At 38.4% G+C, this 17,149-nt stretch overlaps 1 protein-coding gene across 1 annotated transcript; it reads right to left on the bottom strand.

Annotated features, from left to right (window-relative positions):
* Positions 1-1,029: 1,029 nt before the first annotated feature.
* LOC120066632 (troponin I, fast skeletal muscle-like) lies at positions 1,030-16,739 on the bottom strand. Its single transcript, XM_039018061.1, has 7 exons — positions 16,708-16,739; positions 6,888-6,924; positions 4,923-4,959; positions 4,632-4,760; positions 2,827-2,916; positions 2,538-2,711; positions 1,030-1,349 (listed from the first exon to the last, which is right to left on the bottom strand). Exons 2-7 carry the CDS (start codon positions 6,893-6,895, stop codon positions 1,263-1,265), a joined length of 525 nt encoding a protein of 174 aa, XP_038873989.1. The 5' UTR covers positions 6,896-6,924; positions 16,708-16,739; the 3' UTR covers positions 1,030-1,262.
* Between the last annotated feature and the right edge of the window lie 410 nt (positions 16,740-17,149).

The raw sequence follows: 17,149 nt of genomic DNA, 5'->3' as shown, positions 1-17,149 counted from the left end.
TAGCATGTATTTAAATGTACTTTGTTTATAAACATTGGAGTAAAGCAAGCTTATATTTTGGGTTCTGATGGGGAATGACACTTGAACTAAGCTCATGAGGCATTTCTAAGTATTATTCTTCAAGAGTCAATGGGTATATATAATTAATTTAGGATTCCAAAAATGGATGTACTGTAGCAACTACAGATTGCCCCTTTAAAATAACTCTCATGAATAAGCCATTACAAATGCTTACAAAACTTTATAGGCCTAAATGATCATACATGTTATAAATGCTTATGAATTGTAATGCTGTTTCTGCATATAAAAGTTTATAAATGTTTACAAATAATAGATTGTAAATAGTTAATTAAGACATTCATAAAATGTGTTATAACATGTTAGTCTATATTCATTCTTCATTACTTATATCAAATGAGTGTTGTATTTTAGTGTTAGTACTGATAAAACGTCAACAATTGATTAAATCCTAGCTTAAATATGTTTCTATCAGTTTTCATGCACAAAATGCTCACACAATAAAAATTTGCCATACCAGTTATAGGAGTCATAATTACCTCAAGTTCACTAGGTCAGCAGATTGACACAGTAGAGAGAGAGACAGGGGGAGAGGGAGAGAGGAGGCAAGGAGAACAGGTGCTCCACTGACATCTTGTGGTTTTGGTTAATATATATAAATAGTTTATTGTTATATTATTTAAAAAGTTATGCAATGATTCATTCATGAAATGATTATTCATTATATGAGAGCAAAAGAGTACATGCACAGAGAATATGCCTTTTGGTGTGTGTGATATGTTCCAATAAATCAAGTCCTAGGTTTAAAGTCCTTTAGTTATTCCAGTTTTTTTTCACACCTAGCTTTTCATGCCCATTATCTTCTATTGAATAACATTGAATAGTATACTAATCCTACCCAAATCAAGTAGTCTACTGCATAAGTAGTTTTCGTTTTTTAATCTCACACATTATGAAGACGTGCAAGCAAAATAAAACTGCTATTCCAGGTGTAAGTGTTGAAATATTTATTTAATATACAGTAAGTGCTTTTCAAAATGTGTTTAAGTTGCTGTGAGGTAATTACCTGGGTCTGGGGTATACAGACTAAAAGGAAGCAGTGAAATCGATAACAAGGTCATACAAATCCACCTGTGACATAACCACAATACCACCTTATATATCCAACACAAAAGACGGCCATGGCTACCAACTGATTTATTAAGACACAGAGAAAAGCAGGGGAAATGGTCTTGCCATAGCGTTTATGCGGCCTCAAACATCTTCTTCCTGCCGTCCATGCCGGCCTTGTCGTCAATGTTCTTACGCCAGTCACCAACTGTATCTTTATCCTTTAATGGAAAGTGGGTGTTACAGCAGAGATATCAGGTCAAGAGTGACAATAAGCTATTTGTTTAGGTCAAGGAAATTATTTATTTTGAGCTTTCAGGGGTTTATAAAAGGAAAATAAATACATAGGATGATATTAGTCAATATGAAGTCATATTTGTGCCAAAATAATTGGATTTGAGTAAAATGATTGACTACAAATGTAATGTATATTGGCACTGATACATAGCCTTGGGAAGTAAGGGTGCTGGAGGTTCTGCAGCACCCTCTGATAAATGAAATACAGTTAACCAAAATCATAGAACTACTCCTGTCTGTACAGAAATATAATCAAATCATTCAAATTACTACACCAGAGAGCATAATTTAGCCAGAGAGGATCAATAGCTTCTTTAGCTGTCGATTGTGTGTAATCACAAGCGCATACTGTCAGGAATCCTGCTACAATTTGGACAGCACAAATATCAAGCAGCTGATTTTTGAGTGAACAGCAGCTAAAATATCCTGGCCTCTCGCAATATTTTGAAATACAATCACGGGAAAAACAGTTTGGAAATTAAATTGGCTACTGCTGAAAAGAGAAGTTAGGCTACACAAGTATTACCTATAATTAAGCTACTGAATATGTTATCAACTTTGCAATATTGAATGCACAGCATTGTTTTACAAAGTATCTATGAGAGATAGGCTATTGGCACGACTGCATCTGCCATCGCTGGTGAGGCGTGTATTCAGTCTCTCCATCACTGGTAGTCAAAGCTTTTGAGGACTATAAATTCCTCCTCATATTGTGTCTCCACTCTTTTCGTTGGCCTAGGCTATTGGTTGCATTCAAGGCTAGGTCGTTTCAATTGATCTTAGTTTGTCAGTGTCAGAACCCTGTCCACTTGATTATTTGTGTGGTATTAAAACATACTCTGGTAACTTCTCCACACGTAAAATTATGTAGAATAGCATGAAATCCGTTTTTAAAATGCCATATTTTCCCTGGACCTTACTAAAAGTCTGGATTCCTTTTTCCCCATGTGTGAAAATTCTAGAAACACCTCTGCTCTACTCTATGCCACTATACGCAAATAAGATGATAGACGTACCCCACCAACTCAAAACATCTTCCGGCGGCTATGCACTGATATCAATCCATAGTACATATATATTTTTTTACATTATTATGCCTCCATGTTACTCACATCCTCCTTGACTTCCTTCTTCACTTGTTTCAGGTTGGATCTCAGATCCATGGTCACCTTGTGCTTGGAGCCCAACAAAGCCTGGAGCATAGCATCAGCAGACATACGTACTTTCTTCAGAGCTGGCTTCTTGATGCCCTGGATCTCAACCACTTTAATCCTCAAATCATCAATCTGTAAAGAGAAAAGATCAGGAAAAAAGCGAGATATGCACTTTTATCTTCAGGTCTTCAATCAAAACGAGAGAGAAAATCAACAAATGTAATCGACCTCAACTGGATGAAAATACCTCTTTGTCACACTTGCCCACTTTGCCTGCCAGGTCGTATCTCTCCTCATCCACTTTATCAAGCTGGTGATGGATTGTCTTGCACATTTCCTGCAGTTGGTTATCAACAAAAGGAACCTTCAACAACAGTACTGTGGGGTTACAGTGAATTTACTGACAGCGTAGATTGAAAATCCAGTTTAAAGGCCCAGTGCAGTCAAAAACATGATTTACCTGTGTTTTAAAAACACAGAGTGTATAAAACATTAGGAACACTTGCTCTTTCCATGACATAGACTGACCAGGTGAATGCTAGGGTCCCTTATTGATGTCACTTATTAAATCCACTTCAATCAGTGTAGATGAAGGAGAGGAGACAGGTTAAAGGACTTTTAAGCCTTGAGACAATTGAGATTATGGATTATGTATATGTGCCATTCAGAGCGTGAATTCGGCTAGACAAAAGATTTAAGTGCTTTGAACCGGGTATGGTTGTAGGTGACAGGCGCACCGGTTTGAGTGTGTCAAGAACTGCAATGCTGCTGGGTTTTTGATGCTCAACAGTTTCCCTGTGTATATCAAGAATGGTCCACCACCCAAAGGACATCCAGCCAACTTGACGCAACTGTGGGAAGCATGGCGTCAACATGGGCCAGCATCCCTGTGGAGTGCTTTTGACACCTTCGACACAGTCCATGCACTGACAAATTGAGTCTGTTCTGAGGGCAGAAGGGAGTGCAACTCAATATTAGGAAGGTGTTCATAATGTTTTGTACACTCAGTGTATATTTCCACACAATGAGGTTGGAATAATACTGTAAAATTGTGAAAATTATGATAATTCCCTTTAAAATTTATTTGGGATCGGTGTCCCCTCCTCGGGACGGTTGAACTAATGTAGGCTAATGCGATTAGCATGAGGTTGTAAGTAACACGAACATTTCCCAGGGCATAGACGTATCTGTAATGGGCAGAAAGCTTAAATTCTTGTTAATCTAACTGCACTGTCCAATTTACAGTAGCTATTACAGTGAAAGAACACCATGCTATTGTTTGAGGAGAGTGCACAATTTTGAAAATGAAAAGTTATTAATAAACAAATTAGGCACATTTGGGCAGTCTTGATACAACATTTTTAACAGAAATGCAATGGTCATTGGATCAGTCTAAAACTTTGCATATACACTGATGCCATCTACTGCCCAAAATCTAAATTGCACTTGGGCTGGAATAGTACATTATGGCCTTTCTATTGCATTTCAAAGATGATTGTACAAAAAAAATACAAAAGAACGGTTGTTTTTTTCTTTGTATTATCTTTTACCAGATCTATTGTGTTATATTCTACTACATTCCCTTCACATTTCCATAAACTTCAAAGTGTTTCCTTTCAAATGGTACCAATAATATGTATATCCTTGCTTCAGGGCCTGAGCTACAGGCAGTTTGATGTGGGTATGTCATTTTAGGCGAAAATTGGGGGGGAAAAGGGGCTAATGCTTAAGTGTAAGACCACATGAAATTTCATCCTGTTTTGGTGGGATGGAGTTTTGGCCTGATATACTACATTAATTAACAGACCGATAAGAGAGTTCCAAACCTCTCTGCCTCTCTGCCCTCTCCACTCAGACCACTCCAAGACAGTTCTCGCAAAAGAAGCTATTTTTGTTTCCTTTTGACCATTGTATTTGAAAACAATCACAGTAAGGTACTTAATTATTACCCATAAATTATGCCTGCATTGGACCGTTATGAACAGCTGTTTAAGCACTGCTTTGTGAAGCTATGGTAAACACTGGTGATTTCAACTATTGGTGATACTGTACCTGCAGTTCCACCAATGACCCAGGCAGGTCCAATGCGGGGCAGTTCTCTTCCATGTACCTTTTTTTCTCTTCCACTGCCTCTATGGCCTCTGCCTCCAGCAAGTCCTTAGCAATCTGGAGCATCACGCTCTGGAGGAGAGAGAAGCATGAATAGTGACACAACTGGATTATGGTTAACAGGGGAATACACAACACACAGAGACTTTTATAATAATAATAATATAATATATTTTGCTCAAGATTAAGTTTCATTACAAAAATAACAATTCAATGTTACTAGTGACCACTTACCTTCAGATGATGCTTGCGACTCGATGGCATTTTTTTCCTAAAATATTTAATGAAAAGACGTGTGAATTTTCCAGAAAGGTACACATTTCTGACACTGGGGAGGTAAAGATGAGTTTCTAACCATTAATTTAAAAAAATGGCAGTTTCTTGATTTCCATGGATGCCCAAGATCCTGAAGATGATATCATAATTAGAGTGAATACTATATTTCCTTTTCCACATTGAGCATCTCTCCTCTAATAGGAGGATATTACATAGATGAACACCAATATAAAGGTGATGTTAATATAATTCAAACAGGGCATAAAATATACAGGTGAAGTCGAAAATGACCTACACTTAGTTTGGAGTCATTAAAACTCGTTTGTCAACCACACCACACATTTCTTGTTAACAAACTATCGTTTTGGCAAGTCAGTTAGGACATCTACTTTGTGCATGACACAAGTAATTTTTCCAACAATTGTTTACAGAAAGATTATTTCACTCACTATCACAATTCCAGTGGGTCAGAAGTTCACATACACTAAGTTGACTGTGCCTTTAAAAAGCTTGGAAAATTCCAGAAAATGATGTCATGTCTTTAGAAGCTTCTGATAGGCTTAATGACGTAATTTGAGTCAATTGGAGTTGTACCTGTGGATGTCTTTCAAGGCCTACCTTCAAACTCAGTGCTTATTTGCTTGACATCATGGTAAAATCTAAAGAAATCAGCCAAGATCTAAGAAAAAAAATTGCAGACCTCCACAAGTCTGGTTCACCCTTGGGAGCAATTTCCAAACACCTGAAGGTACCACGTTCACCTGTACAAACAATAGTACACAAGTATAAACACCATGGGCCCACGCAGCTGTCATACTGCTCAGGAAGGAGACACGTTTTGTCTCCTAGAGATTAACGTACTTTGGTGCGAAAAGTGCAAATCAATCCCAGATTAACAGCAAAGGACCTTGTGAAGATTCTGGAGGAAACAGGTTGAAAATTATCTATATCCACAGTAAAACGAGTCCTATATCAACATAACCTGAAAGGCCGCTCAGCAAGGAAGAAGCCACTGCTCCAAAACTGCCATAAAAAAGCCAGACTACGGTTTGCAACTGCACATGGGGACAAAGATCGTACTTTTTGGAGAAATGTACTCTGGTCTGATGAAAAAAACAAAAATAGAATTGTTTGGCCATAATGACCATAGTTATGTTTAGAGGAAAAAGGAGGAGGCTTGTAAGCCGAAGAACACCATCCCAACCGTGAAGCACGGGGGTGGCCGTATTATTTTGTGAGGGTGCTTTGCTGCAGGAGGGACTGTTCCACTTCATATGATAGATGGCATCATGAGGCAAGAAAATTATGTGGATATTTTGAAGCAACATCTCAAGAGATCAGTCAGGAAGTTAAAGCTTGGTCGCAAATGGTCTTCCAAATGGACAATGACCCTACGCATACTTCCAAAGTTGTGGCAAAATGGCTTTTGGACAACAAAGTCAAGGTATTGGAGTGCCGACCTCAGTCCTATAGAAAATGTGTGGGCAGAACTGCAGAAAGCGTGTGCGAGCAAGGAGGCCTACAAACCTGACTCAGTTACACCAGCTCTGTCAGGAGGAATGGGCCAAATTTCACCCAACTTATTGTGGGAAGCTTGTGGGAGGATCCCCAAAACGTTTGACCCAAGTTAAACAATTTGAAGGCAATGCTACCAAATACTAATTGAGTGTATTAAACTTCTGACCCACTGGGAATGTGATGAAAGAAATAAAAACTGAAATAAATCTTTCCCTCTACTATTATTCTGATATTTCACATTCTTAAAATAAAGGGGTGATCCTAACTGACCTAAAACAGGGAATTTTTACTGGGATTAAATGTCAGGAATTGTGAAAAACTGAGTTTAAATGTATTTGGCTAAGGTGTATGTAAACTTCCGCTTACGACTGTATACTGATATCATAAAAACATATTGGAACTTACTCAGACATCTTGGACTCTTGTTTCTTTCCAAAGGGTTCTGAAGCAAACAATACAACAATGTAAAAAACTCACAGAATATACAGTTCACTTGCAAATAATTTTGTACTGTTGACAACCTTTTCTTTTTTCGAAAAGCATTTGAATACCAATAGCAATCTATGACCAAAAATAATTGACTTCAATGAATGAGATGTTTATCAAAAGTGTTGGAAAAACTTGTCAATAATCAATTGACTGGCTTTCTTGATGTTTATAGTATTCTCTTTGGTATGCAACCTGGTTTCCCCTCAGGTTATGGATGTGTCACTCCAACCTTAAAGGTCCTCATTGATGTCACAATTGGTCTTGATTCTAAGAAAAGTTGTGCTGCTATTTTTATCGACTTGGCCAAAACGTTTGATACGGTAGACCATTCCATTCTTGTGGGCCGGCTAAGGAGTATTGGTGTCTTTGACCTGGTTTGCTAACTACCTCTCTCAAAGAGTGCAGTGTATAAAGTCTGCAGAAAATCTGCTGTCTCAGCCACTGCCTGTCACCAAGGGAGTACACCAAGGCTCAATCCTAGGCCACACGCTCTTCTCAATTTACATCAACAACATAGCTCAGGCAGTCTTATATATGCAGATGATACAGTCTTATATTCAGCTGGCTCTTCCCCGGATTTTGTGTTAAATCCTCTTCAACAAAGCATTCTTAGTGTCCAACAAACTTTCTCTACTCTTAACCTTGTTCCGAACAAGAAAGAAGAATGCCCCTCTCCCCACCCGTGTGATTACTACCTCTGAGGGTTTAGAGCTTGAGGTAGTCACCTCATACAAGTACTTGGGAGTATGGCTATATGGTACACTGTCCTTCTCTCAGCACATATCAAAGCTGCAAGATAAAGTTAAATCTAGACTTGGTTTCCTCTATCGTAATCGCTCTTCTTTCACCCCAGCTGCCAAACTAACCCTGATTCAGATGACCATCCTACCCATGCAAGATTACAGAGACATAATTTATAGATCGGCAGGTAAGGGTGCTCTCGAGCAGCTAGATGTTCTTTACTATTCGGCCATCAGATTTGCCACCAATGCTCCTTATAGGACACATCACTGCACTCTATACTCCTCTGTAAACTGGTCATCTCTGTATATCCGTCACAAGACCCACTGGTTGATGCTTATTTATAAAACCCTCTTTGGCCTCACTCCCCCTATCTGAGATATCTACTGCAGCCCTCATCCTCCACATTCAACACCCGTTCTACCAGTCACATTCTGTTAAAGGTCCCCAAAGCACACACATCCCTGGGTCGCTTGTCTTTTCAGTTTGCTGCAGCTGGAGACTGGAACGAGCTGCAACAAACTTCAAACTGGACAGTTTTATCTCAATCTCTTCATTCAAAGACTCAATCATGGACACTCTTATTGACAGTTGTGGCTGCTTTGCGTGATGTATTGTTGTCTCTACCTTCTTGCCCTTTGTGCTGTTGCCCGTGCCCAATAATGTTTGTACCATGTTTTGTGCTGCTACCATGTTGTGTTGCTACCATGTTGTTGTCATGTTGTGTTGCTACCATGCTGTGTTGTCATGTGTTGCTGCCTTGCTATGTTGTCGTCTTAGGTCTCTTTTTATGTAGTGTTGTGATGTCTCTCTTGTCGTGATGTGTGTTTTGTCCGATATAATTTATTTATTTATTTAAAAAATGTATCAAAGCCCCTGTCCCCACAGGAGGCCTTTTGCCTTTTGGTAGGCCGTCATTGTAAATAAGAATTTGTTCTTAACTGACTTGCCTAGTTAAGTAATGGTTAAATAAAATAAAAAATACAAGATGTAACATTGTGCTTTGTCATGTAACAGATAAGATCACGACTTAAACTTGCTTGAATATTGCCAATGGTGCTATTGAATTGGATCATTTTCTATATATATATATATATGTGTGTGTTTTTATAACAATTATAAAGACAAACAGAAAATAAACAGAAAGACTATCACATGCACATAATATTTTACATATAAAACAAATTCAAATAGCAGCAGACATAATTTTCAGCAGCCGATACAATTTTATAGTACAGTTAGGGCTCGATTCAATAGGATCTTCTTCAGCCAACATCCGCAATAGTGGTTGTTTTGGAGGTGTCGGAGGTGAAACTTCGTTAGAGCTGTCATATCCACAAGTAGCTACCGGAATTACACCTACGAGTGGGGCGGGTGTGGCTTCTGGACAATGATCACAAGGGCAGCTGCTCACAAATTTGATGGCTCTAACACAGTTCCACCTCTGACACCGCCAAAACATCCGCTATGCGAGTGTCTGCTATCGCCAGTTAATGCTGGATCTGATTTGAATCTAGGCCTTAGTATTACAACTTAGCAGTAGATAGCAGCAGATATAATTTCAAAATACTGTTAATGTTGTTAATACAGATATATTTTCAGAGTTAATCAAAACAAGTACTATAAATGTAGATACAATTTGAAATAGGGGTACTTGCTGGGTCTCAGGATGCTGGACACTTTTTAAGAGCTTTGTTCTATTAATAAGCTACGCCTCTTGAAATAACCTAAAGATTACGTAAAAAAAACAGCTGCATGGTTAACCCAGCATGAAAGTAAAAAATACCCAACCAATGGTTAAATTAACCCGTGTTTGGGTAATTTCAACAACCCAACATGTTGGGTTATTCACGCAACCCAACTGGCTGGGTAAAAATAACCGTTCTGTCCATTACTTCTGTCCAATATTTACCCAGCGCTGGTTTACTAAATAGCCCAAATTGGGTTGGTTTTAACCCAGCATTTTTTTTATTGTGTATGTTCCCCGCTATTGTCCTTAAAACCTCTTAAGGTTCCGCCCCCTTTTTTCAATTTCCGCCTAAAATGACATACCCAAATCTAACTGCCTGTAGCTCAGGCCCTGAAGCAAGGATATGCATATTCTTGGTACGATTTGAAAGGAAACACTTTGAAATTTATGGATCCGTGGAAGGGACAACGATCCCAAAAAAGTTAAGGGCATGGCTTTCCGATAGATCTTATTGACCACCCGTGAGAGTAAACGTCATTCCTGTTCATCATGTTAAGTTCACACACTGCATATTTTTTCACAAATTCTTCTATAATATTACAGTTATTTATTACATATTATCATACAGTATACCACCTTATTGCATCCCAACAATTTACATAGGCTTTTAGGGAACTCATACACTTCTGTAAGACTCATTGAAGCTACACAAATGGCAATGTTCAGTTGGTGGGATGTAATTCTTTCAACACACAAGAATACATTTCTTTGCAAAGTAGAAATAGTTATCAGCAACCTTATCTTGTCTGAAACAAGCATGTAATTAACAAGGTAAAGGCTTGGGGATTGTACCATTCCGTATTTAAATAATCTGTCTGACTAGTTGTATGAATAGAGTGCCAGAAATCCATTTGTTTATCGCACTGCCAAAAAAGTTCCTTTCTCAGCCTTACATTTCAGGCAATTTGGTGAAGTGTCTGGGAACATACGGTTTAATTAAACAGGAGTAAAATACAGCTTTAAGATGAATTTGTAGTTAGTTTCTTTAATATTGGGACTAGTAAGTGGGTAGTGGATCAGAGTTGGGTTATAAAAAGATATCTGAAACTTTGAACATCCCATGGAGCACCATTAAATCCGTTATTATAAAATGGAAAGAACCCCAACAAACCTGCCAAGAGAGGGCCGCCCACCAAAACTCACAGACCAGGCAAGAAGGGCATTAATCAGAGAGGCAACAAAGAGACCAAAGATTACCCTGAAGGAGCTGCAAAGCTCCACAGCGGAGATTGGAGTATCTGTCCTTAGGACTACTTTATGCCGTACACTCCACAGAACTGGGCTTTACGGAAGAGTGGCCAGAAAAAAGCCATTGCTTAAAGAAAAAAATAAGCAAACACGTTTGGTGTTCGCCAAAAGGCATGTGGGAGACTCCCCTGGTCAAATGAGACTAATATTGAGCTTTTTGGCCATCAAGGAAAACACTATGTCTGGCGCAAACCCAACACCTCTCATCACCCGAGAACACCATCCCCACAGTAAAGCATGGTGGTGGCAGCATCATGCTGTGGGGATGTTTTTCATCGGCAGGGACTGGGAAACTGGTCAGAATTGAAGGATTGATGGATGGCACTAAATACAAGGAAATTCTTGAGGGAAACCTGTTTCAGTCTTCCAGAGATTTGAGACTGGGACGGAGGTTCACCTTCCAGCAGGACAATGACCCTAAGCATACTGCTAAAGCAACACTTGAGTGGTTTAAGGGGAAACATTTAAATGACTTGGAATGGCCTAGTCAAAGCCCAGACCTCAGTCCAACTGATAATCTGTGGTATGACTTAAAGATTGCTGTATACCAGCGGAACCCATCCAACTTGAAGGAGCTGGAGCAGTTTTGCCTTGAAGAATGGGCAAAAATCCCAGTGGCTAGATGTGCCAAGCTTATAGAGACATATTCCAATAGCCTGGCAGCTGTAGTTGCTGCAAAAGGTGGCTCTACAAAGTATTGACTTTGGGGAGGGGGGTGAATAGTTATGCACGCTCAAGTTTTCAGTTTTTTTGTCTAATTTCTTGTTTGTTTTACACAAAAAAATATTTTGCATCTTCAAAGTGGTTGACATGTTATGTAAATCAAATGATACAAATCTAAAAAAAATTCTAATTTAATTCCAGATTGTAAGGCAACAAAATAGGAAAAATGCCAAGGGGGGTGAATACTTTCGCAAGCCACTGTAGATGGTTGGTGGCACCTTAATTGGGAAGGACGTGCTCGTGGTAATGGCTGGAGCGGAATGAGTGAAATGGTATCAAATACATCAAACATATGGTTTCCATGGGTTTGATGCCATTCCATTCGCTCCGTTAGAGACATTATTATGAGCCGTACTCCCCTCAGCAGCATCCAATGCCTCATAAGACCCCACAAGCATCAATTATGAAGGCCGACCTTTTAGAGACACATTTGTCAACTCAGGGTTAGAAGAAATAGGAGCAGGTGTTTGAAATACCCAAGTGTTTTCTACAGTCTACCCATGCCATTAATGTGTTGTACATAGTGAAGGTCTTACTGTTATCACAAATATCTTCAGAGGTAAATTCAATCTGAACCCATAGGGAGTACAGTCTGCCCAAAGTCCTGGACAGCAAATTGCAAGTTTGGGCTGACCAATAGTAAAGTTGGAATTGGGCAGACCCAGAACCCCCATAGACTCGGGTTTGACCAGTAGTAGAGTACTTAATTCTGAGTTTTTTTGTTGCACCATAAAAACATCCTGATTATGTTTATCCATCCAATCATTGTTACTGGGAGAGTGGAGAAACTGATCAGGTCTTCTTTAATTTTGCTAACGAGGGGAGTGTTAAATTCTTTAAACAGATTCTTTATGTCTGTGGTAACATTTATTCCCAGATATTGCTATCCATTTGGTTTCCAAGAGAAAGGGCAGACTAAACTCAACTCATCTGATAGCTGGCTATTTAAAAAACAAGCATCAGATTTGCTTTGTAGCCAGAGAATTTACCAAATTTGGCAAGAATATCAAAGATATGTGGAATAGAGTTCATTGGGTTAACAACATGCAATATCATATTATTTGCGTATAAAGATACTGTAGCTTAAGTTCCTGATGAGCAATAGAGGGAACTCTGATCCTCTCATTGGAACGTATGGACTCTGCCAATGGTTCTACAGCCATCGAAGGAGGAGGGGAGACAGAGGACAGCCTTGCCCCCACTCAGTGGGAGTTGTTGTGACCTTAAACCATTAGTGGAGACCATAGCTCTGGGACTGGTATAAATCGATTTGACCCATTTCAAGAAATTAGCTAATGTATAAAATGTTTGCAGAATAGAAAAGAGGTAATTCCTTAAACTGCCTTAATTTTGCTGGACACCAGGAAGAGTAGCTGCTGCTTTGACAACAGTATAGGAGTCTTATACTCATTTAAGTGGTCGATAACATCAAACAGTCTTGACTTTATCCGATAAATACCCTTTTTTTAATAAATCCTGTTTGGTCGGGTTTAATAAGCGAGTGTAATAGGGACTCTAGTCGTCTGGCTATCAATTTAGTAATCACTTTATAATCAAAATTCAACAAACTTCAAATGAAGAGCATTCTAATGGGTCTTTCCACTTTTAAGCAAGACAGTGATACAAGCTCTATTCATAGAATCAGGCAAAATTCCCTTAGTACAAAAGTTGTCTATCATAGCCATAAATATAGGACATAGTTCTGGCCAGGACTGCTTGTAAAATTCACCTGGGAAGCCATCTGGGCCTGGGGATTTATTAGCAGGCATGGACTTAATAGCTACTAACACTTCCTCATGTGTAAAACGAGAATTGCAAAGCAGCTGATCTGGTTCTGATAGTTTGGGGAGGAAAATGCAGTCCAAATATGATAGTAGTTCACTCAGGAACATTCAATGTCATCTTGGTACAGTTAGCAACTCCAGTGTATATTTGGCTTTGTGTTTAAGGATATTGTCCTGCTGAAAGGTGAATTTGTCTCCCAGTGTCAGTTGGAAAGCACACTGAACAAGGTTTTCCTCTTGGGTATTGCCTGTGCTTAGCTCTATTCTGATGACAAGCATACCCATAACATGATGCAGCCACCACCAGTCTTGAAAATATGAAGAGTGGTACTCAGTGATGTGTTGGATTTGGCCCAAACATAATGCTTTGTATTCAGATTTTATAGTTCATTTCTTTGCCCCGGTTTTTTTCTTTGTACTTCAAATCAAATGTTATTAGTCGCATGCGTCGATTACAACAGGTGTAGACCTTACAGTGAAATGCTTACTTACGAGCCCCTAACCGACAGTGCAGTTCCCAAAAAATACAGATAAGAATAAGAGATAAAAGTAACATGTAAATAAAGAGGAGCAGTAAAAAATAACAATATATACAGGGGGGTGCCGGTACAGAGTCAATGTGAGGGGACACCGGTTAGTTGAGGTAGTATGTACATGTAGGTAGAGTTAATTAAAGTGACTATGCATAGATGACAACAGAGAGTGTCAGTGGTGTGGAGAGGGGAGGATAATGTGAATTGTCTGGGTAGCCATTTGACTAGATGTTTAGTACTTTAGTGCCTTATTGCAAACAGGATGCATGTTTTGGAATATTCTGAAGAGGCTTCTTTCTTTTCACTCTGACATCCTCAGTTTTCTCCTATCACAGCCATTAAACTCCTTAACTGTTTTAAAGTTACTATTGGCCTCATGGTGAAATCCCTGAGAACTTTCCTTCCTCTCTGGCAACTGAGTTAGGAAGTACGGCTGTATCTTTGTAGTGACTGGGTGTATTGATACACCATCTAAAGTGTAATAAAAAACTTAACCATGCTCAAGAGGATATTCAATGTCTGTTTTGTTTTTTTACCCATCTACCAATAGGTGCTCTTCTTTGAGAGGGTTTAGAACATTTCCCAGGTCTTTGTGGTTAAATCTGTGTTGGAAATTCACTACGTGACTGAAGGACCTTACAGATAATTGTTTGTGTGGGGTACAGAGATGAGGTAGTCAATGAGGTAGTCAAAAATAATGTTAAACACTATTGTTTCACACAGAGTGAGTCCATGCAACTTATTGTGACTTGATAAGCGCATTTTTACTTCTGAACATATATAGGCTTGCCACAACAATGTGGTTGAATCCTTATTGACTCAAGACATTTCAGCTTGTTATTTTCAATTAATAAAAATATGAAAATGAAAAACATATTTCCACTTTCACATTATGGGTGTGTTAAGCCAGTGACACAAAATCTACATTTAATCCATTTTAAATTCAGGCTGTAACACAACAAAATGTGGAAAAAGTCAAGGGGTGTGAATACTTTCTGAAGGCACTGTAGCTTTCTAAACAAATTGCTTGTGTAGGAGTCTGGTTTCCGAATGTCACATCAACAGTTCATATATCAAATAGCTGGCAATGTTCCCAAGAATTTGCTACACTTCATCAGACAGCGATGTTCTCCAGAATTGGAATCTGATTCGGTCACGTCAGTCACAAAATTGGAAAGAATATGATACATGTAACACTATATTCCAGAGTATATGGAACTCAAACAAACCTATTAAATGAGATCACCATGTTTTACCCAGCAGTTTTTTTCCCTGTATGATTTCATTTTTCTAAATGAATTCCAGGTTTAAATAATATACACTCCCCTACGTATTTGTTTGGCGATTGAAGGTGACACGTTTAACTTGGCTCTATACTCAGGCATTTTGGTTTTCGATAATATGTTTTATGATGTGAAAGTACAGAATATCAACTTTTATTTTCCTAGAAATTAATATGTCTCGTCCCCCCATTTGAATGTGTCATAGGTATTTGGAGAAATTCACTTATAGTGTATTCAATTAGTCAAAGTTTAGTATTTGGTCATATTCCTAGCACACAATGTCTACATCAAGCCTGTGACTCTTTTTGGATGCATTTGAAGTTTGTTTGGTTGAGTTTTGGATTTCGTTTTGCCCATTATAAATGCATTTTGGAGTAACTTTTATTGTCACTTTTAACAATATAAGTTGTTTCTGAACATTTCTACATTAGTGTGGATGCTGCCATGATTACAGATAATCATAAATGAATAATGAATAATGATGATTGAGAAAGTTAAAAACATGCTAACTTTCTTGGTTATTGGAAACGGTTACAGGTTAGTATTTTTGGGTGGGTATAATCTTTGTTCCCTTTAACTTTCTCACTCATCATTATTCACTATTTATTCATGATTATCCATAATCGTGGTAGCATCAACATTAATGTAGAAGTGTTCAGAAACATCTTCTATTCTAATTTACAATAATCCTATTGGGCAAAACATAATTCGAAACAACCAAAACAAACTGCAAATATATCCAGAAAGTTTGTAGAGACACAAGCTTCATGTGGTCATTGCATGCTCGGAATATGGGACCAAATACTAAACTTTTAACTACTTTAATACACTGTAAGTGAATTTGTTCAAATACTTATGAAAAAAACCTACATATTCAGTTGGGGGGGACTAGATACATAAAGTGCTTTTATTTCTAAATGATCAAATATATATTTATGAAAATACCCTCAAATTAAACATCAAATCCAAAATGCTGGAGAGTAGAGCCACATTTGTGTGTATGATCCTGCATATGTTAGGAAGACCAATTTGCTTGTCAGGGTCAATACTTCTAATGCCCTCTACACATGGTAAATGTGGAATACTAATAGGACATGCTCAATATAAAATACATAGCTATTGCAGTCATGCCACCTTTCAATTAAAAAACAAAAACATCATAGCACAATGCAGCTCTGCAACAATAATATTAAACAGTCTAACATGCAAATTAAATCACATACAGTGGGTTAGTTCAAATCAACTCACACAATCACAATGGCAATAATAAAGTGTGTCTCTTTCTCTATTATCGCAATAGCTGAATATGTATTCAGGTACAGTAGGTTTACATCAACAGGTATGAGGCATACATGGATGGCTTATCAATTTTATGACTAAAAGACAAGTGAGCAAAGTCATTCATGCTCTATAATATGTGTGTTGTGACAGGACTATGTCCTAGTTACTTTATCATCCAAGCTTTATATATACCAATTTGAACAAGTCATTTTGCACATAGAGAGACACATGGTCTGATCTCACGTGTGCAGCTGATTGCATGGTTTCCAAATAGAAAAAGTAGTGCTAATCCAGAACGGGAGAGCCGGTGGAGTTGCTGAAATCCTGTCATGCTTAACCAAGCCGAGAACAGAGAGCAGATAGAGTCAGGATAGACAGGTGAGAGGTTCTCACCTATTAGAGAAGGCTGGCGATCAAGCAGGACACACGCTTGGGACTGGGACAGGCAACTGAAATGCTCTGAGGGTTTTAATGGGTTTCTATGATGGGTCAGCAAAACTCTGCATTTCTCTTTATGAAATTGGAACGGAGTCCCACTCCAGACCAATGGTTCAGCAAGCTGCTGAAACTCTAGCCACAACCTAACCTCCATGCATATAAATAACCAACCCTTCAAGATTGTTATTCTAGTTTTATTGCTTGTTTATTTAAGCTTTGATGAGTTACAAAATTACAGTGCAGATCGGATAGTTCAACTCTACATCTTTGTACAATCTTGATAAAGAGATAAGCATTGGCCTAATATTAAACAACTCTTTCTGAGAATATAATATGCATGTGAACTGATATAACCAGGGTGGCGGGCAGCCTAACGGTTAAGAGCATTGGGCCAGTA

Source organism: Salvelinus namaycush, chromosome 21 (assembly GCF_016432855.1).
Source record: "Salvelinus namaycush isolate Seneca chromosome 21, SaNama_1.0, whole genome shotgun sequence".
NCBI classification, from domain to species: Eukaryota; Metazoa; Chordata; class Actinopteri; order Salmoniformes; family Salmonidae; genus Salvelinus; species Salvelinus namaycush.
This window is presented reverse-complemented; position numbering and strand designations above follow the sequence as displayed.